This window comes from Cervus canadensis, chromosome 21 (genome assembly GCF_019320065.1).
Source record: "Cervus canadensis isolate Bull #8, Minnesota chromosome 21, ASM1932006v1, whole genome shotgun sequence".
Taxonomy (NCBI): Eukaryota; Metazoa; Chordata; class Mammalia; order Artiodactyla; family Cervidae; genus Cervus; species Cervus canadensis.
The window spans coordinates 25303853-25325073 of NC_057406.1; the positions used below are offsets into that span (position 1 = coordinate 25303853).

The 21221-nt window shown below is 37.9% G+C and overlaps 1 protein-coding gene across 3 annotated transcripts in view; it reads left to right on the plus strand.

The window, feature by feature from the left end:
* DERA (deoxyribose-phosphate aldolase) overlaps positions 1-21221 on the plus strand; it is a 112997-nt gene that overhangs the window by 83748 nt on the left and 8028 nt on the right. For 2 of the 3 annotated variants that reach the window (XM_043440412.1, XM_043440413.1), the window contains one exon: positions 18453-18565. The exons of the other annotated variant lie outside the window; for it this stretch is intronic. In XM_043440412.1, the coding sequence (XP_043296347.1) occupies positions 18453-18565 (113 nt within the window). The remainder of the gene's footprint in view (positions 1-18452; positions 18566-21221) is intronic. 3 annotated transcript variants of the gene reach the window in all.

Consider the following 21221-nt stretch of genomic DNA (forward strand, 5'->3'; position numbering starts at 1 on the left):
AATCAGACCTGTTAGTTTTATAATACGGAGTTCTGTGAGAGACAGATAAAGCCTCTGTGTTAAGTGTGTAGTGTAAGCTGTTGGTCTGAAATATACTTTCTTACCACATGGGTATATACAGTTTCTACTTGAGAATTTTGGAAAAGGAATGCATAGCCCTTTTCCTATAAGGGAAATACAGGATATGAGCATATATATTTATTTATTCACTGGCAAGTCAGTGCCTTGAAAAAAATGTGATTTTCAAGGAGATCTTAGAAGTTATTGTTCAGTTGATAAGTTGTGCCTGACTCTTTGCAACCCCATGAACTGTAGCACGCCAGGCTTCCCTGTCCTTCATTATCTCCCAGGGTTTGCTCAAACTCATGTCCATTGAGTCGGTGATGCCATCCAATCATGTCATCCTTCTGTTACCCCCCTTCTTCTCTTGCCCTCAGTCTTTCCCAGTATCAGGGTCTTCTGAGTCAGCTCTTGGCATCAGGTATCCAAAGTATTGGAGCTACAGCTTCAGCATCAAGTCCTTCCAATGAATATTCAGGGTTGATTTCCTTTAGGGTTGACTGGTTTGATTTCCTTGCTGTCCAAGGGACTCTCAAGAGTCTTCTCCAGCACCACAGTTCAAAAGCATTAGTTCTTCAGCGCTCAGCCTTCTTTATGGTCCAACTCACATCCACACATACTACTGAAAAAAAAGTAGTTTTGACTATGTGGACCTTTATTGGCAAAGTGATGTCTCTGCTTTTTAATGTACTGTCTAGGTTTGTCACAGCTATTCTTCAGTTTCTTAGAGAGTTCTGATTAATACGTAAGATGGGTCCAGCGGGCAGGCACGTTGTATTTACTCAGGACTTTTGCACAGTCTGGGTCAGAACCTTTCTTCCTGCCTGGTTCACAGACTTCTATTTCCTCCCCCTTCCTTGCCTCGTGTGTTTTTGGGAATTTGTGAATGACCCTAACATCCTGATGGTGCCTATAACTTGGCAAAAGTTTGCGGTGACCATTCCCAGTGCTGCCCTTACCCATGGATGAGGTCTGCTAGGCTCTGTTACTTCTTCCTTTGCCAGCTTATTTCTCTTTTGTTGAGGACTCAAGGTCTCTCTAGTGGTGGCTGAGAGAAAAGAAATAAAGATAAAAATGAAGGCGTGACTACTTGAAAAATAGTGAGAATTTTAACTTGGAAATGATTTGTGAACGATCAGAGGGCAGCATTGTCTTTGTAAGTAGTTGGTAAGTGGTCACTGCATAACCCAGATGGCTGGCCAGAGAGCTCCGCACGTAAATACTTCCCATTCAGAGCTTTTCAAGGTTCACCCGTCGCTCGATCTGCTATTGGGAAGCATGTGAATCTCCAGGTACAGCGAAACAATCATCTAGAGATAAAAACACCCCCCAGGAAAATTAACACAACTTCTTTTATGAAAGACAGGTCACTGTAAAAAGTCACTCTACTTACTTATCATCAATTGTTGGGGGGAAAAAAAGATTTTTGATGACATTGAGGTATGATAATCTCAAGTATGTTCTGCATTGTTTTTTAGAAGCTTTGTGTTTAAAATTCATAGCACTTTCTAATCCTGATAAAGTAGCCTAATTTTCTCACTCGCTTTTGTTCAGTAAAATGTATTTCTAAATCCATTTTAAGCAGCGATTTCTTCAATTTGAGTAATTTTCTCTCAAGTTAATAGATTCCACACAAGCATACCTGACTTTTAATGTTAATATACACTATATATTCCAAACTTGCTAGTGACAATAGAAAGCACAGTCGGAAGGAAATTCAGTTGTTTAAAGCATATCTAGCTTGTTATTTTGTTAAAACGCTTCTTCATTTTACTCTTTCTTGCCAAAGTATAGTGATACCAAATCACATTTTACCCTGTATTGAGGTTTCGTCTGCCTCTTCCCTCCTAGCAAGTGGGAAAGGAAAAAAAAAGTTAGATACGTCATCTTAAGGTGAGTTTAAAACTACTATGTCAATAGGGGACATTTACTTACCATAGTAAATCCCTACATCAGTAGGTTCAGCTCTAGGCAGTGGCCCAAAAGGAAAGCATTTTGATTTTGAGACATCTGGCAATGGCACCTTGATTTATAGATTGATGTTTTCATTTTATATTGAGACTAAAACGCTTTACTGGTTTATCCAGACTGTTATACCTCCACAGTGACAATGCCTATGCGTTTTTCTGGCATCTTTCTTTTGATCATCGGGTACCAGCCTAATGTCATGAATCTCATTTTTTTTCTTCTCAATGGTGCCACCAGTTTTCTGAAAATGTGGGTACTGTGATAGAGACATATAAAGAAAAATTTTCAGAAATCAGACCAAGGGAAAGAGAAAACAGGTGTAACTTACATAACTAAGTCGTTGTTTCCTCTACTGGTGCAGAGCCCCATAAAGGGAAGTCTTGTCTTGTACACTGCTGTGTCCTCCTCGCCTTTTTAAAAATAATTTTATTTATGTTATTTTTGGCTGCACTGGGTCTTTGTGGCCAGGCTTTCTCTAGTTGCAGCGAGCAGGGGCTACTTGCTAGTTGTGGTGCTCAAGCTTCTTATTGTGGTGGCTTCTCTTGGTGTCAAGTACAGACTCCAGGGCGTGCGGGCTTCAGTAGTTGCATCTCCCAGGCTCTGAGCAGAGGCTCGGTAGTTGTGGCACATGGGGACTTGGTTGCCCTGGGGCATGTGGGATCTTTTCTGACCAGAGACTGAACCCATGTACCCTGCCTTACATGGCAGATTCTTACCTGCTGGACCACCAGGGAAGCCCTGTGTCCCCCCTTCTACAAGAGTACTAACACATAGTATTTTTTTTTTTCTTCTTAGTTGCCAAGTCGTGTTTGACTCTTTGTGACCCCATAAACTGTAGACCACCAGGCTCCTCTATCCATGGGGTTTCCCAGGCAAAAATACTGGAGTGGGTTGCCATTTCCTTCTCTAGAGGATTTTCCTGACCCAGGGATCGAACCTGCGTCTCCTGTATTGCAGGCGGTCTCCTGTGTTACAAGTGGATTCTTTACCGACTGAGCACAGTAAGTGCTCAGTAAATACTAGTTGGATGGGATTGGGATAACGTTGGGCTAGAGTGGTTGGAGTAAGCATAGAGCTGGGAGCATGTTATACATTGTCATCAGTTTGCAAGCGTAATTTTAGAGTTCCTCTTATATGTTTGAAAAGCAAAAGCAAGGCCAGTTCTAAATAAGATTAAGGGACTAGTCAGCTGGCCAGTTTCCTAGGGTGCCAATCCATAAATGGCACTGAATCATTGAGAACATTCAAGAAAGAAAAAATTGTATTTACTAGGATTTCTCTGTAATTCATGATTGGGATTGGGCCTATGACATTTTAGGGACATGCTCTTTTGTTCTCCAGACAGATCTTCTCTGCTTTCTAAGGAGGGTGGGTCCAGTTCATTACAGAGCTTTTGTTTGGCTGAGTGCAGTATTCAAATCAGGAGTTGCAGAGTCAAATTTTTTGGACAAGAGAGAATATAGTTAAGTGCTATTGCCAAGGATCTTCTTATTCTACTTTAATCAGGATTAAGCCTTTTTAGCTAAATGAATTTAAAGCAACATTTAAAGGTTGTTAGTTTAAAAGGATATCAAATAGGAGCCTATGTAAGGTGATTACAGATTTTGATGTCTCATTGAAGCCCTAGGCGGGAGTGCTCTCTAATTGAGATAAATAATTAAAAAGAAATTAATAGCCATAGTAATAAAGCAAAATGAAACAGGTGAAAGTAATTATAAAAATATATATTATTTAACCCAATAAATCCATAATATTTCATTTCAGCATATAATCAGTATGAAAATTTTTACCGAGATATTTTCCAGTCTGTGTTTTGTATTGCCTTCAAAGCACCATGTGTATTTTATATTTGTGGCACATCCCAGTTTGGACCTAACCACTTTTCCAGTGCTTAGTAGCCACACGGTTGAGTGACCACCATCTTTGGCAGAGCAGTACTAGTCTATGCAGTGGGTAGTCAGTGACCCCAGGGCACATCATTGAGCTGGTCCTAAAAGGTCTTTTTATAAAAATTCCCTCTTTGGCCTGCATGAAATTCTCAGTTTGAGTATCGTTCTTAAAAAAAATTTTAAAGAAATGATAATGATAAGCATATTGAAGTATTTTCCTTCAAACATAATGCTGTAGGTCGTTTAATGCTTGAATATGAATGTTGTTCATTTGGTCATGTTGTGTGTTAGTTGCTGAGTCATGTCCGACTCCTTGGACTCTAGCCCACCAGGCTCCTCTGTCCATGGAATTCTCCATGCAAGAATACTAGAATGGATAGCCATTCCCTCCTTTGGGGGATCTTCCCGGCCCAGGGGTCGAACCTGGGTCTCCTGCATTGCAGACAGATTCTTTACCATCTTAACCACCAAGCTCATCTATAGAGTGAAGTATTATCAGTAAACAACCACAGTTGAGACCAATGATCACTAAATGTTATGTTATAATCATTAAGAAAGATGAGAGAGGAAACCTGGTTTATGGATATCATACTTGGGAGCTGATGGAAAACCCCTTGGAGAGACTCCTGGGAGTAGTTCAGGAAAGGGTTGCGGGTACAGATGATTATATGCACTTAGTTTGTCAACTGATTAATAATTTTAGCTAGAGTTAGTTGTACGAGTTTTCCTTTCTCTCCTGCTTTCTCCCTCGTGAACAGACTTTCTTTTTTTCTTTTTCTTTTTGTTTTAAATCGAAATGTAATTCCTATAAGGTGAAAGTCACTTTGAGAGGGGCAGTTCAGGGGATGTTTAGTATATTCACAAAGTTGTGCAGCCACTCCCAGTGGTCTAATTTCAGAACCTTATGTTTTAGTGACAAATCTAGGGCTCACTTACCCCTCACTTTCCTTCCTTGGCAGCTTTACTCAGAAAACAGAGAAGGAAGCAAAGGGGTGGAAACTATGAGAGCATGATTTGAGGGAGCCCATTTCTGAACTGTTGACTGTATGTGGATACATCCTCAGGAGCATTAATAATTAATACAATAGTAAAAATTGGAGGAGGTTTAGAGCTGAGTGTAGAAGGCATTCAGCTGTATCCCATGGCCTATCGTGGCCCCAAATGCTGGCGATATGACCTTGTAAACATTTGAGTTAAACAATCCTTTTATCAAATTGGAGAAGCAAAACTAAACTAAACTGTTTAAGGTTGTTTGAAAAATTACACAGTTTAGATCCACTATAAAATAGATGTTATTTGCATAGATGTCATCTGTAATGTTATTCCAGTTCTAAAACTCATTCCAAGGAATCTAAGTTTTAGAAATGAAAGGAAACTTCCTGCATATTAGACATAACTCGAGGACTCTTGTATGTGTCATGCCATTCTGACACATATCTTTGTATGGTTGGCATAATGGTATAGAATATTCTCCCAGGGACATTACTGTCAATGATCAAGGATTATATAGTCAGAGTTTCTACCTTGCATTTCATTTGAATCATACTGTTCTGCATTATTTTAAATGGCCACATTTTAATTTTTGTTGGGGGGAAGGCAACTGCAAGGAATGTGGTTATCATGAACTAATCTTCCCCTTGGGGTATTTGAGATATTTTCTAACTCTGAGATTGTGATTGCTTTCTGATTGCCATTCTGCTCGAACATGCCTTACTGCTTAATTGTGTTGCTCTGTTTCTTTTTTCACATGATGGACTGGACCAAATGAGAAAGATTGAGTTGACCAAAAAGTTAATTTGGGTTTTTCCATAACATCTTATAGCTACTCTTTGAGATCCCCTAAGATGTTATGGAAAAACCTGAATATTAGCCAACCCAGTATTTCCAGAGCTCACTTTTGAAATTGAAGGAAAGAACTGAGAGAGCTAGTGTTTCTATTTTTTTCATCTGGCTCTTTTCTCTTCCTTTTGGCAAACATTTCCCCCACTTTTCATAAGATTAGCCAATATCCCTTGATCCCATAAAAATGCTTTTGTGGTGGATGGCTGGATGGCATCACTGACTCGATGGACATGAGTTTGAGTAATCTCCTGGAGTTGGTGATGGACAGGGAGGCCTGACATGCCGCGATTCTTGGGGTCGCAAAGAGTTGGACACAACTGAGTGACTGAACTGGACTGAACTGTCTCCAGACTGAGTATGAGTGCCATGTTGATACCTCCATAAGGGCCATCTGCTTCCAACCATCCTCTGGCCAGTTCTTCAACGATACACTGAATCTTTTATGTCTCAGGTGTCCCTGGTGGCTTGACTGGTAAAGAATCCGCCTGCAATGTGGGAGACCTGGGTTTGATCCCTAGGTTGGGAAGATTCCCTGGAGAAGGAAACGGCTGCCCATTCCAGTATTCTGGCCTGGAGAATTCCATTGACTGTACAGTACATGGGATCACAAAGAGTCAGATGTGACTGACTGGCCTTCACTTTATGTCTCACCCCAAATTATTTTCAAGTCTATGTTGAGTGGAAGAATATAATATCTAAGAATATGGTTTTAATTGGGGGCTTCATATTTTTGTACAGTATATTTGTTTTTTTTTTTTAGTGTCCCATTGCAGATTTCTAGTATAAATTAGTGTCACAATTACCATACAAAACTCTCTTGCTAACTTTAATCGGTGATTTCTTACAGAGCAGTAGAAAACATGGTGCTAATGAATAATGTGCCCAGAAGCTCTTATTATAGGGTTGGCATGAATTCCACTTAATGACAAGCTTTCTCAAGCAGCAGTTGATTTTAAATCCTATTTTTCATTAGTGAGGTATAAAATGTTAATCATACCTTCCATTGTGCTGTTCTTTTGTAGCCTAGTAGCATATATCTTCCATGTTCACCAAGACTCCCTTTAAGATACTACCAGTAACTTCCTATCTCATAAAAAAAGATTTGTTCAGAAAAATAAAAATGTATGTTTCCCCATTGTTAGCTATATGTTTTTCTAATAATCACATCTGAAGCTTATTATGCAGTAATAGCCTTAAGATATTATTTTTTTAAATGTACTACTTTGGTCTTAATACTAGTTTTTAATCTCTTCTTGTTTCTATGAAGTCTGAATGAGATTTTCAAAATTGAATAATAATTTGATCCGTTAATCTTTTGAAGCTAGTAATTTTATTTTCCTCTCTTTGCAGTCTCTGAGGTTCGCAAATGAATAGAGCTTCATTACTGCAGTCTGCATTTAATAACCATTATCCATTATCTTGTAATTAAGACTCCCTGTAACGAATCATGAGGACAATGCAAAAATACATAGTACATTTCTTTAATGAACTGGAAAATGTTCATCTTGTTCTATTTAGTAATGAGTTGCTGAATAGTCATTAAATCCACTGGGGAATAGAGCTAGATGGATTTTGAAGACTGTCTTGAGTTTGTGGTTAATCTATTAGAATTAAAATTTCATCTTCTATTTTTATCAACAGCTGATTAGAAGTCATTCTGTTTGACCAAATTGATTAGAAGACCATATACAAGGGCAGCTGTTGTTTAATGAAAGTTTTTAATGAAACTGTACCATGGAGACTTGTAATTATAGGCCTTAGAAAAGCTTTGAGTTGCTTTAGACCACGAAAAAACTCTTGTGCTAGAGATTTCAAATTATGAAAATAAAAAAATATAATTTAATATCATACTATAAATTTATTATTAATTTTAATTTCAACCAAGCACATTTGAATACTTGTCTTATTTAATGTGTTCCTTTTGACCCTTCAGGCCTTTCATCTCCTAGTTTAGTTATTTCACTGAAATTATGGGCACTAATGAAAGAATATTTATATGGATAGCTATTTTAATTGTGAGATATTTTCTTATAAAGTTTTTTCCCCCAAGCTGAGCAAAGGTGAGCTTGGTTAATGTTGGATTTACGTGAGCTCTGAGGAGAACCTCTGGTGCTCTGTGGTGTCAGTAATTCCAAATCTGGCATTTATTTCTCTAAGGTAATTTTGGTTTAGCAGAGGGGCAAAGGAAGCAATATTAAAATAAGTAAAACAAAGTGTGTGCCTACTCACTCCCACTGGAAAATCCATTGTTCTTTTGACAGTTGTAAAATACAAAGGTACTTTCTAAGGTGTTTTGTGTAATTAAAGCTAGGTCATATTCCTGGATTTAAGGAAATAGCCAGTGGTGCCTCCACCCACCTGCTCTATGAATCTCTTATGTAGTCTCTGATTTCCAGTTGTCCTCCTCAGCCTATCCAAGCATCATATTTAGCATTTTAAACATTGATTTCAGATGATCAGACCTTCTATATCCTATGGGATTGTTACAGTCAGATTTTAGAACCCACATTGACACATATATCCCAAATATCACCATTCTGTACTTCTGTGCTCCCTGTCCCTCCCAGAGATTCTTTAGATGGATCCATTTATTACTGTTGGGATATGTCTTGAAATTTCTGTACTTTTGGTATTTCTTCTAATGGTATTTTTCTTCCATCTGCTCTCTCATCTTCACATTTTCTCTCTCCTTCAAGGTCTCTTCCAAATTTCACCCATTCCATGAAGCCTTCTCTTATTTTTGCTAAAGTGAATCTGAACCTTTCCAATTCTTGTTGACTGTAATCTTATATCCAAAACATGCAAATACTGTATATAATTTGTATCTTCTTCCATATGTGACTTCCCAGACAATAAAGGCTTGCCTTAAAATTTCAGAACTTCTGGTGTCAACTTTGACATATGAAGATCTTAGATGCTTTCATAACTGTACTTGGAGTAAGAAAAATCCAAATAAACTGAAAATCAATGACTTTTCTCAGACATTAAAGAATTTAAGTCACAGGGCAAACTTCCACCTTGAAATCTTTAGAGATAGGCAGAATCTGAGAGTCATAGCATACATCTCCCCATCTGTGAGAGTCAAACTGGTAGGAACATGTAAATGGTAATTTTGGCAGTGTTGGAGGCTACATGTGGCCCCTACATTTTTGTGGACTTTCTCTCCAGGAACCCCAGATTCTCACAGTGAAGAGCCAGGAAAGATCTTCTCTAGGCCCTGATAGAGAAAGAGGAAGATAATCATTGTGAAATATGTCCCAGATCATTCTTCTTAACAAAGGTCCACTTTCCAAGGCAAAAGGCTTTATTAGAGTCTCATCCTACTGGGGAGGGCATTTCACTGTAGTCTTCCTAAATCATCAAAGTCAGGGAGAAAAGCCAAGAAACACTTATGAAGGTTACAGCCCAAGGACAAAAACCCACCTAAAGACTGAAATTTAATAATAAGATTATAAAATACTTCCTCTCTCCCATGCATTATCATTACAGTAATAGGGCTTCAGTAATCCAGTGGATTACAGCTGACAGAGCTAAGACATATACTGTCTTTAAAGAGGAAGATTTAGGAAGACTGAAGTAAACATGACAGACAAAAACAAGGACATTATAGGATTCAAAAACTCTGATACCTGTGGCTACAGCAAACAGTAAACACAGCCTGACTCTTAGCCAGATTAACATAAAATCTCGCACTGAAGTCCTCCCTATTCCCTGTTCTTATTGCCTGATGTCACATCTGGCATTCAACAGAAAATTACAAGAGATGCTAAAAGGCAAGAAAAAGCACAGTCTGTAGAGACAAACAAACATTAAACCAGAATTAGATATGGCAGATATGTTAGAATTATCAAAAAGAGAAATTTAAAGTAACTGAGACTGATACGTTAATGATCTTAATGGGGAAAGTAGACAACAGGAAGGAATGATAGGTAATGTAAACAGAGAGACAGAAACCCTAAGAAATACTCAAAAACTAGAAATCAAAAACACTGAAACAAAAATGAAGAATGCCTTGTCAGTAGACTGAATAGAACTGTGGAAAGGGTCAGTGACTATGAAGATAGGTCAAAATAAACCTCCTAAACTGAAATGCAAAGAGAACAGGTTAAAAAAAAAAAAGAACATCCAAAAACTGTGGGGCAATTTCAAAAGGTGTGGCACATGTAACTGGAATAGTTGAAAAAGAAAGAGAAAATTGAGCAGACAACATATTTGAAGTAATAGTGGCCAAGAATTTTCCAAAATTAATGATAGATGCCAAACTATAGATCTAGGAATCTCACTCAGCAGAATAAATATCAGAAGCAAGCAAACAAAAAACACTATACTTAGATATGCATGCTCAGTTGCTCAGTTGTATCTGACTCTTTGTAACCCCATGAACTGTATCCCACCAGGCTCCTCTGTCCATGGGATTTTCCAGGCAAGAGTACTGGAATGGGTTGCCATTTCCTTTTACACATATTTATATATAATATTCACACTGAAGAAAACCAAAGACATATAGAAAATTTAATAAAAAGCCAGAGAAAAGAAAAAGGAAACCATTTCAATGGACTTCCATTGAAAACCATGTCAAAATAAAATGAAGTAAAGTGTTGAAGGCAAAAAACTCCACCAGTCTAAAACTCTATATTCAGTGAAATTATCCTTAAAAAGCAAAGGGCTTAGACATATTAAAAACTGGGGGAAATCATTGCCAGCAGATCTTCCCTGTAAGAAATGTTAAAAATATTATTCTGGGAGTAGGAAATTATGTAAATCAGAAACTCTGATTTACATTGAAAAAGAAAGAACAGAGAAAGAATAAGTGAAGAATTTCTTCACTTATTTATTTTCGTAAAATAAATTATTTTCTTTCTCAGTTGATCTAAAAGATAGCTGTTTAAAGTAGTAACAGTGATAGTATATTGGGTGATTATATGATTCAGTTCAGTTCAGTCGCTCAGTCGTGTCCGACTCTTTGCGACCCCATGGACTGCAGCATGCCAGGCCTCCCTCTCCATCACCAACTCCGGGAGTTTACTCAAACTCATGTCCATTGAGTCGGTGATGCCATCCAACCATCTCCTCCTCTGTCGTCCCCTTCTCCTCCCACCTTCAATCTTTCCCAGCATCAGGATCTTTTCCAATGAGTTAGCTCTTCACATCAGGTGGCCAAAGTATTGGAGTTTCAGCTTCAACATCAGTGCTTCTAATGAACACCCAGGACCGATCTCCTTTAGGATGGACTGTTGGATCTCCTTGCAGTCCAAGGGACTCTCAAGAGTCTTCTCCAACACCACAGTTCAAAAGCATCAATTCTTCGGTGCTGAACTTTCTTTATAGTCCAATTCTCACATCCATACGTGACTACTGGAAAAACCATAGCCTTGACCAGATAGACCTTTGTTGGCAAAGTAATGTCTTCTGCTTTTTAATATGCTGTCTAGGTTGTACTATAGGTATAAATGAAAATGAACTACAGCGGTATTATAGGGGATAGGAGGGAAAAATTAGGAATACTTGGTTGAAAAATAACTGCAGTACTTGTGTAGCAATATATAATGTTATCTGGAGGTAGATTTAGATTACTTAAAAATGTATACTGAAAGCTATAGGGCAACCACTAAAAAATATACAAAAGAAGTATAATTGATATGCTGAGAGGAGATAAAATGGAATCATATAAAATGTTCAGTTAAAGCCAGAGAAGGTAGAAAAAAGTGTAACAATAAAAATACAACACATAGAAAAGTTATAATTAATTATAAAAATAAGACCCTAGTGTATGTTGTTTGTAAGGAATCCACTTTAAATATAAAGACTTTGAAGGTTCAAACAAAAAGGTTGGAGGAACATGTTCCATGCTAACCTCAGAATAAAGCAGAAGTAGGGGTATTAATTTCAGACAAAGACAGAAAAATGAACATTTTTAGGGATAAGTAAGGACATGGCATAAAAATAAAGGGGTCATTTCTCAAAGAAGACATCCTGAACAATCCTAAACATATATACATCTAACAACAGAGCGTCAAAATCTGAGGCAAAATCTGGTAGAACTGAAAAGAGAAATAAGCAAATCTACTATTATAACTGTACTTCATGACCTGTCTTTCAGTAGTGGATAGCTCAAGAAAGCAGAAGTATCAGCTAGGATATAATTGACCTGAACAGCCTTATTAATCAAGTTGACATTTATGGAAAACTCTATCCAATAGCAGCAGAATACATATTTTCAAGTTCACATGGAGCATTCACCAAGAAAGGATACATCCTGGTTCTTAAAGCACACTTAAATGAATTTAAAAGAATAAACAATAGAAAGTATGTTCTTGGACTACAGTGAAACTGAACTAGAAATCAATAGCAGAAAGACAGCTGAAAAATTTCCCAAATAGTTGAAAATTAAACAATGTACTTCTAAATAATACTTGGTTCAAGACATTCTTAAGAGAAGTTTTTGAAATTTCTTTTTAATTAAATGAAAGTTAAAGTATAACTCATCAAAATTTGTAAAGTGGTGCAAAAGCAAAGCTTAGAAGGAAATTTTTAACTGCATATGTTAGAAAAACGATCAAAAATCAATAATCTCAGCTTCTACCTTAGGACATAGAAAGAGAAAGAACAACAATTTAAGTCTAAGGCAAGCAGGACAAAAGAAATAAAATTTAGAACAGAAATGAAATTGAAAACAAAAACAATATAGAAAATTAGAAAACCCCAAAAGCTGGTACTTTGAAAAGATCAATCAAATTGGTAAAACTCTAGTTAGAATAACCAGGGATCAAAAAGAGAATGCTAATATCAGAAACGAGAGATCATTACTATTCCTATCATCATTAAAAAAATAATAAAAGAATGGTATGAGAAACTCTTTGCCCACAGTTTGATAATACAGATGGCTTAGATCAGTTTCTTAAAAGATAGAAACAACCAAAACTCACACTGAGAGGCATAGTCTGAATAGGCCTATGCCTATTAGTGATGTTATTTATTTTAATGATAATCTTATAAGATAATAAATTTGCTTCTTTAATAATATAACATTTGATAATTTATCTAATAATATTATATTTGATACTTTAATAAACTATTGAATAAATATTAAGCAAATTATTAAAGAAAAATATTTAAAACATTCCAAAAAGGAAAGCAGTAGCTCTTGATGGTTTAACTAATGACTTGTACAAAACATTTAAGGAAGAAAATAATACCAGCTCTCCACAATCTCTTCTAGAAAGTAGAAGAGAGAGCACTCACTCTGTGAGACTATCATTACCCAAATATCAGTTATAAGAAGAAAAACAATAGATGAATATTAATATCACTCATGAACGTAGATGTGAAAGTCGTCCACAACAGAGTAGCAAAAATGAGTCCAATACATAAAAAGAACAATATACCACAGCCAGTACTCCAGGTGTGCAAGACTGATTCAATGTAATTCAATCTACCATATCAATAAGCTAAAAAAGAAAAAAAAATTGTATGCTAATATCAATTGGTACAATTAAAACATTTGATATATTCCAACACCTAATCCTAATAAAATCTCTCAGCAAACTAGGAATAGAGAGGAACCCCCTCAGCTTGATAAAACATATCTACAAACAAACTTCAGCTAATCTTCTGAGAAACTGGATGCTTTTTCCCTAAGACCCTTCTAAGAAAAGGGATGGATGTTCTTTCTCAGCTCTCCTACTCAACATTTTACTGTAAGTCCTAGCTGGTGCAGTAAGATAAGAAAAGGAAAATCAGTGTATAAAGACTGGTAAGTGTGGTAGGCTGATAATGGCTCCCAAAAATAGATTTACATCCTCATCCCCAGAACCTGTGAACATTACCTTTTTTGGTGGGGAGAGCCTTTGGAGATGTGTTTAAGGATTTTGAAATGACATTGCTATTCTGGCTTATCCAAGTGGGCTCAAAATGTCATCCTATAAGCTCTGGGTTTGGAAGATCCCCTGTAGTAGAAAATGGCAACCCACTCCAGTATTCTTGCCTGGAAAATTCCACAGACAGAAGAGCCTGGTGGCCTATGGACCACAGGGTTGCAGAGAGCCAGACACGACTGAGCACTCATGCACACACATGCCCTTGTAAGAGAAAGGCAAAGGAGTATTAAGCTCACAAACAGAAGGGAAGGTAATATGCAGATGGAGACAGAGCTTGGAGTGATGCAGGCAAGGAATGCTGGAAGCTATAAGAAGTCAAAGAGACAAGGAAGATGTGTCTCTTGAGAGCCTCCACAGGGAAGACAGCCCTGCTGACTCCTTGATTTTGAATTTATGGCCTCCAAAACAGTGAGAATAAACTTCTGTTGCTTTGAGCTACCTAGCTTGTTATAATTTGTTATAGCAATCACAAGAAATTAATGCAAGAAGAAAGGTGTAAAACTGTCTCTTTGTGAAGAAGACGTCTTGACTGTTTATGGAGAAAATCCCTCCAAAACAAAAAACTCCTGAAGCTACTAAGTGAGTTTACCAAGGTTGCATGATATAAGTTTAATATACAAAGGTTTGTTTCTTTCCTATTTACTGTACTGGACAATTGGAGTTTGAAATTTAAGAAAAACTGTTTACCATAGCAATCCATAATTGAAATAGGTGTAATCTAATCTAACGACACTTGCCCTTGATTATATGCATATTTGTTAGATTGTCAAATGACACCAATTGCTAATGAAGATACAGAGCAATAGGAACTCATTCATTACTGTTAGGAATGAAAAATGATATAACTACTTTGCAGGATAATTTGGCAGTTTTTTTCAAGGCTTAATATGGTCTTACTGTAAAATCTAGCAATTGCTCTCCTTGTTATTTACTCAACTGATTTGAAAATTGTTTATGTGCACACAAAGACCTGTTTATGAATGTTTATAGCAACTTTATTCATAATTGCCAAAAGTGAAAACAACTAAGATATCCTTTGTTAGATGAATGGATAAACAAATGGTGGAACAACCATGTAACAGAATACTATTTATCAATAAAAAGAAGTGAACTATGAAGTCATAATCTACAACAATAGGAAGTGATTATTAATATGTACCCTTGATCCCTTGATAGCCTCTCTTCTGAGATGCTTAAAAGAATTTAGATGATATCCAATATTGTTTGTTTAAAAAATAATTTTATTTATTTATTTTTGGCTTTGCTGGGTCTTCATTGCTGTGCAGGCTTTTCTCTAGTTGCAGAGAGTGTGGGGCTACTCTTCATTGTCGCTCATGGGCTTCTCTTTGCAGTGGCCTCATAGGCTCTAGGGCGTGCGGGCTTCAGTAGTTGCAGTTCCTGGGCTTGAGAGCGCAGTCTCATTGATTGTGATGCACGGGCTTAGTTGCTCCTCAGCATGTGAGATCTTCCTGGAACAGGTATTGAACCTGTGCCTCCTGCACTGGCGGGCGGATTCTTAACCACTGAGCCACCAGGGAAGCCTTGTATCCAATGTGGTACCCAAAGTCTTCTAGTGAATCAGTAGACACTGACACCTATTAGGAAAACACATCTTGGTATCAGTGTGAATCTTTGGTGATGTTCTTTTACATCTATTTTCTGGCTTTCATTTCTTCTCTCTGCCTGTTATTTCTGATATTGTAGGGGCCAGGTATTGGTTCTGTAGTCCCATTCATTCATCCATTCATTCATTCATTCATTCATCAACTTAGCACATGCCTACTTCAGGGCCTTTGCACTTGCTTTTTCCCTCCTTGTGATGCTCTTTTCAAAGATTTCTTTCATCAGTCTCTGGATTTCACTCATCAGAAATACTTTTATGATGACTGTTTAATTACAGCTATCTCCCCCCACCTCCATCACTCTCTTGCTCATTACATTGCATTACTTTTCTTCATCGCACTTACCTCCACCTGGCCTTTATTCATTCAGTCAGTTCAGTCACTCAGTCATGTCTGACTCTTTGTGACCCCATGGACTGCAGCACCTGTCCATCACCAGTTCCCAGAGTTTACTCTGACTCATGTCCATTGAGTTGGTGATGCCATCCAACCATCTCATCCTCTGTCGTTCCCTTCTCTCCCTGCCTTCAATCTTTCCCAGGATCAGGGTCTTTTCAAATGAGTCAATTCTTTGCATCAGGTGGCCTTCATTATGTGTTTATTTATTTATTGTCTTTTTCTTCTTGAGAATCTAGTCACAAGGGCAGCAACTTTGTTTTGTGTACCGATCTGTTCCCAGCAGGTAGGACAAAATGCAACCCATAGTAAACTCCCAGTAAATACTCCTTGAATGAATGTAGGCATGACGGGCACATCTCCATTTCTTCCAGTGGGCCTTCAGGCCCACAGGAAAGAAAGTTTCTGATGACCTGATTGGGTAGATCAGAATTCTCATAGTTCTTACACAGTCCTACCTAGGTCCCTGCTCCCTTTTGGTTTGTATAACATTGATAATTTTCAGAATCCTTTCACAGAGACTGTCTCTTTTGATTACTTCTATAACACTATGAGGCAAGTAAGAATTTCCAGATGTATTTTATAAATGAGAAAGGTGAGGTGATGGAATTTGCAAGGTAAATGTCAGCCAGAGCTAGAAACCAGATCTCCTGACTTCTGGCTTATCAAGTGATTACATGGGATTTATGTTGCATCTCCACCTGCTCCCTGAATGTATGCTTTTGAGGGAAGGAGCTTGAATGATTTGTGTTTATATTTTCTGCTGTGCCTTTCACACTGTGCTTACTCAAGGAGTGTTGATTTGAACTTCTCTATCCACAGAGTTGTCCGGGAAGTGCCTTTTGCCCTTGAAGCTAGAGGGGGAAGTCTTGGCCACTTCTTTCCTCTACTTCTTTTGACCACCTTGATGGACGTTGGGAAAATCTCAGAGATTAGATTAGAAATGATCTCATGGATTCCATGGGCGTGGGCCCTAATTGCCCAGGAATCATCTGGGAACCTAGTTTCTATTCAGGTTATGATTTAGTTGGTTTAGTGTAGGATCCGGGGGTCTGCGTTTTTAACAAGCTCTCTGGTAGTGCCTGTGATGCTGAGGTGTGGTCCACAGAACAGTTTGAGGGTAGATTACCACATGAAGGATGGACCCTGTGTCTGACTGTGTGACCCTCACTAAGTTTTTTGGAGGCACTGTAGCACATGGGTTAAATTCTATTGCTTTGGTTAGAATTCTTCCTCCCCTACTTTACTGTTTGACCTCAAGCAAGTTACTTTCCTTTCAGTTCAGTTCAGTTGCTCAGTCGTGTCTGACTCTGCGACCCCATGGACTGCAGCATGCCAGGCCTCCCTGTCCATCACCAACTCCCGGAGTTTACTCAAACTCATGTCCACTGAGTCAGTGATGCCATCCAACCATCTCACCCTCTGTCGTCCCCTTCTCCTCCCACGTTCAATCTTTCCCAGCATCAGGGTCTTTTCAAATGAGTCAGTTCTTTGCATCAGGTGGCCAAAGTATTGGAGTTTCAGCTTCAGCATCAGTCCTTCCAATGAATATTCAGGACTGATTTCCTTTAGGATGGACTGGTTGGATCTCCTTGTAGTCCAAGGGACCTTCAAGAGTCTTCTCCAACACCACAGATCAAAAGCATCAATTCTTTGATGCTCAGCTTTCTTTAGAGTCCAACTCTCACATCTTTACGTAACTACTGAAAAAACCATAGCTTTGACTAGATGGACCTTTGTTGGCAAAGTGATGTCTCTGCTTTTTAATATGCTGTCTAGGTCGGTCATAACTTTCCTTCCAAGGAGTAAGTGTCTTTTAATTTCATGGCTGCAGTCACCATTTCCTCCTTAAAAATTGGGATCATATTAGTACTTAACGCGTACAGTTATTGTGAGGATTGAGTCAATACTTGTAAATCACTAGAATAGTGCATGGTACCCAGAGCTCAGTGACTCTTAACTATTCCTCTCCTCTCTTTGTCTCCTTGTGCTATTTTGTTAAACTGCATCAATAGGTTGAAGATACATTTGAGAGACAAGAAGTTGTTTAAAATATTTGCAAGTTGAAAATATGTGGCGTCTTTCATGAAAGTCACAGTCTAGTTGGAAGACAGCTTTTGTTAAGAAACAATGCAATAGACATCAGCTAGTGATGATTCTCCTTATATTGTCACAGCCGTTCTGTGCACTTTCTACCGCACATAAGAAGATGAGGGGAAAATGAGTAGGCCCTCCAGTTTTGTAGTAGTGTGGTGATATATGATGCTAAGCATAGGGCAAAAAATTGTTTCTATTTCTCTCAGTTTTCCATTAAATAAACCAACTTGGTTTTAGTTGATGATATGGAAATGTAAGGGCAAGAGCCCTAGGGGTCTGGAAGAATCCATTTGGTGCCTAATTTAATTCATTTTATAGTAAGAGGAACTTGGGAGACTCGGGAGACATGGGTTAGATCCCTGGGTTGGGAATGGCAACACGCTCCAGTATTCTTGCCTGGAGAATCCCACGGACAGAGAAGCCTGGTGGTCTGCGATCCCTGGGGTCACAAAGAGTCAGACATGACTTAGCGACTGAGCATACACACAAAGTAAGAAGAGAAAATATATGGACAGAATGACTTTAAAGAGAGATTTGGTTTTAGTTTTTCAAATAATTGATGAAAAATAAATTCCGCAGGGAGAAAAAGGTACACGACTTGCTCCTTCCACCGACTCAAAAGTGAAAAAAAAAAAGTAAGTGTTTTAATTAATAAATTTAAAAAATGGATATGGAGTTTTTCTTCCTGTTTTTTTTTTTTGGATCAGATTTTATTAAGACCTCTACGGGAAAAGAAACAGTAAATGCTACCTTTCCAGTAGCTATAGTTATGCTTCGGGCCATCAGAGATTTCTTCTGGAAAACTGGAAACAAGGTATTTTATTGCCAGCAAATCTTTCTTCCTTCAGAGTAAAGATGATGTTATTTATAATACTAGTCACAGCCACGATAGCTGTCTTTATATGCAGATGCTGTGAATGCATTCCCATTATTAAGATAAACGTTTAATTTACCTTTCATGACAAAAGAATACATTCATGGGGAAAGAATGTGTGATTCACAGAAAAGTGAGGGTGAGTGAGGGAGTTAGTGGGTGTGATCAAGATGTAAACTCACTTTCTGTCCTTTTATTAACCGAAGACAATGTTATCACTGACAAGAGATTCCTAAATGGCTTCTTTAACGAACTAATTCTGCCACAACACAGAGGCTTTCTGCTAAGGCGTTGGCTGGCGAAAACAGGTTAATGCAGAAATTAAACTTCCTTGAGGAATGGAAAGAATTGCAGAGTAACATTTATTGAATGATAAGCTGTGGTGGTGATATGAAAAGTATGCAATATAATGGGAAATAATCTTTTCCTGTCATTATTGAAGGACACACATAAATTGGTTTTTCTGTTGGGAAACCCCCGGTCCAGAAAAACTTATTACTTTTAATAATATGAGGTGAAGAGAAAATTCTCGAGGAGATGAACTTATTAAACAAAATAATGAAATGCTGTGAAACAGCAGGGAAAAGGTAGCTAGACGTTATATAGCTCTTGAATTAAATATCCATTTTTGCGTTTTATGGCAGTCAGATGTGCTCTTTGGAAGACTGTTAAGCTGAGGAGGGTATATGCTCGCTTTTGTCTGCTTTTCGAAAAATAATACATATTTTTTGAAACATATGAATTTAAAAGGAAAAAATGCGTATGAGGTGTTTTTTTAAAAAATGAGTTTGGATTTTCCTTTTCACTTCAAGTTGCTTGTTTAGCTGGAAATTATCTCAAAGGATTACTTTTTTTTTTTACATCATGGGAGAGAAAGGTAATTTTTTTTTTTTAAATGAGACTTTGCCTTCACGAAAGGCATCTTTTAAAACCAATCTCTTGATGTCTGCTGAATAGAAACCCAAATAAGAACTTTAATCCTTTGCCAGCTGGGATGTGATGACTTTATATGTGACTGTATTTCAGTTTATTTTGGAATTGGAGACCTTTCTTAGAAGGTACCTAGGTTTAAGAGGAGATGAGCTCCTTCAGAATACCTCTATATCTTAGAAGAGTACAAATAGGATAAATATCTACTGTGGCCTACATAGGAAAGTTGACTTAACTTGAGTAACCTCTACTTGGTAGCCTTTCTGCAATGATCCAAATTTAAAAACATTTCTTTTTTTTTTTTTTAAAGAAAGGCTGTAAAAATGAGAACTCTGGCTTTGGGACCCTCAAATGAGACCACCACCATTCACTAGACCCGAGGTTACTCTCAGCCAAAAAGCATTCCAATAGATGCAAAGTTTTTTGTTGTTTTTTTTAAAGAGTTTTTTGATGTGGGCCATTTTTTTAAAGTCTGTATTGAATTTGTTTCAATATTGCTTCTGTTTTATTTTGATTTTTTGGCTGTGAGGCATATGGGATCTTAGCTCCCTGACCAGGGATTGAACCCTCAGCTCCTGCATTGAAAGGGGAAATCTTAACCACTGGACTGCCAGGGAAGTACTGATGTGAAGTTTTTTCTACTTCCAAATGCCTGGGCCCTCACCCCTGGCAGCCCTGGGTCAGGGACAGTCCTCAGGCATCTCTATCTCTACGTTCATAAGCTCTATGATGTTGTTGTTTAGTTGCTCAGGGGTGCCCAACTCTTTGCAACCCCATGGACTATATCCCACCAGGCTTCTCTGTGGGATTTCCCAGGCAAGAATACTGAAGTGGGTTGCCATTTCCTTTTCCAGATGATCTTCCTGGTCCAGGGATTGAACCTGTATCTCCTGCATTGGCAGGTGGATTTTTTACCATTGAGCTACCAGAGAAGCCCTTGTAAGCTCCACATTCGGGGCTGAAATTCTCCATTGGGCACCCAGTCCTGTATTGTTTTTAACAAACATTCATTGATTCACTCATTGAGCCGTTATCTGAAAAGTGAACACGTCCCTTCCTGAAAGAACCCTTACACAAGAATTTCAATAAAAGTTTTAACTGTTCAATGATCTAGATCAGGGTAGAGAGGGAGGAACAGTTTGCTGTCTTTCATGACTTTCTTTTTAACTGTATTGCCCCTTTCCTTAGCTAATAAAGTTCATCCTGGTTTTACTGAGAAGCAGGTAGAAGTCAGTTCATATTCATCTGGATCACATTTGACTTCACAAAGAAAGGACCTGGTGCAGATCAGGGGCATTTTCTCGGAGTGTTGACAAGCTGTCCGGGCAACCCTTAGACGGTGAAGCTTCCACATCATTGATTTAAGGGATGTTTTAAAATGTAATGGGTTGCCTTCCAGACCATGATTAGTGTCACTCTTGAGAAGCAGAGGTTTGCTATTTCATAACCGATTTCATTGCAGATTTATGTTTTCCGTATTCTCTCCCTTAAAAAGAGACAGGAAAAACTTATGCTAAAAACTCTGTTTCAAAACATTGCCAAATAGACTTGCTGATACAACAGAATTATATAGAAAAATCTGTATGCAGTACTGCCTAATTGACAGAAAATGCTCCTATGATTAACATGTATGCTAATATCAGCTCACTGATTTTTTTTTTTTTTT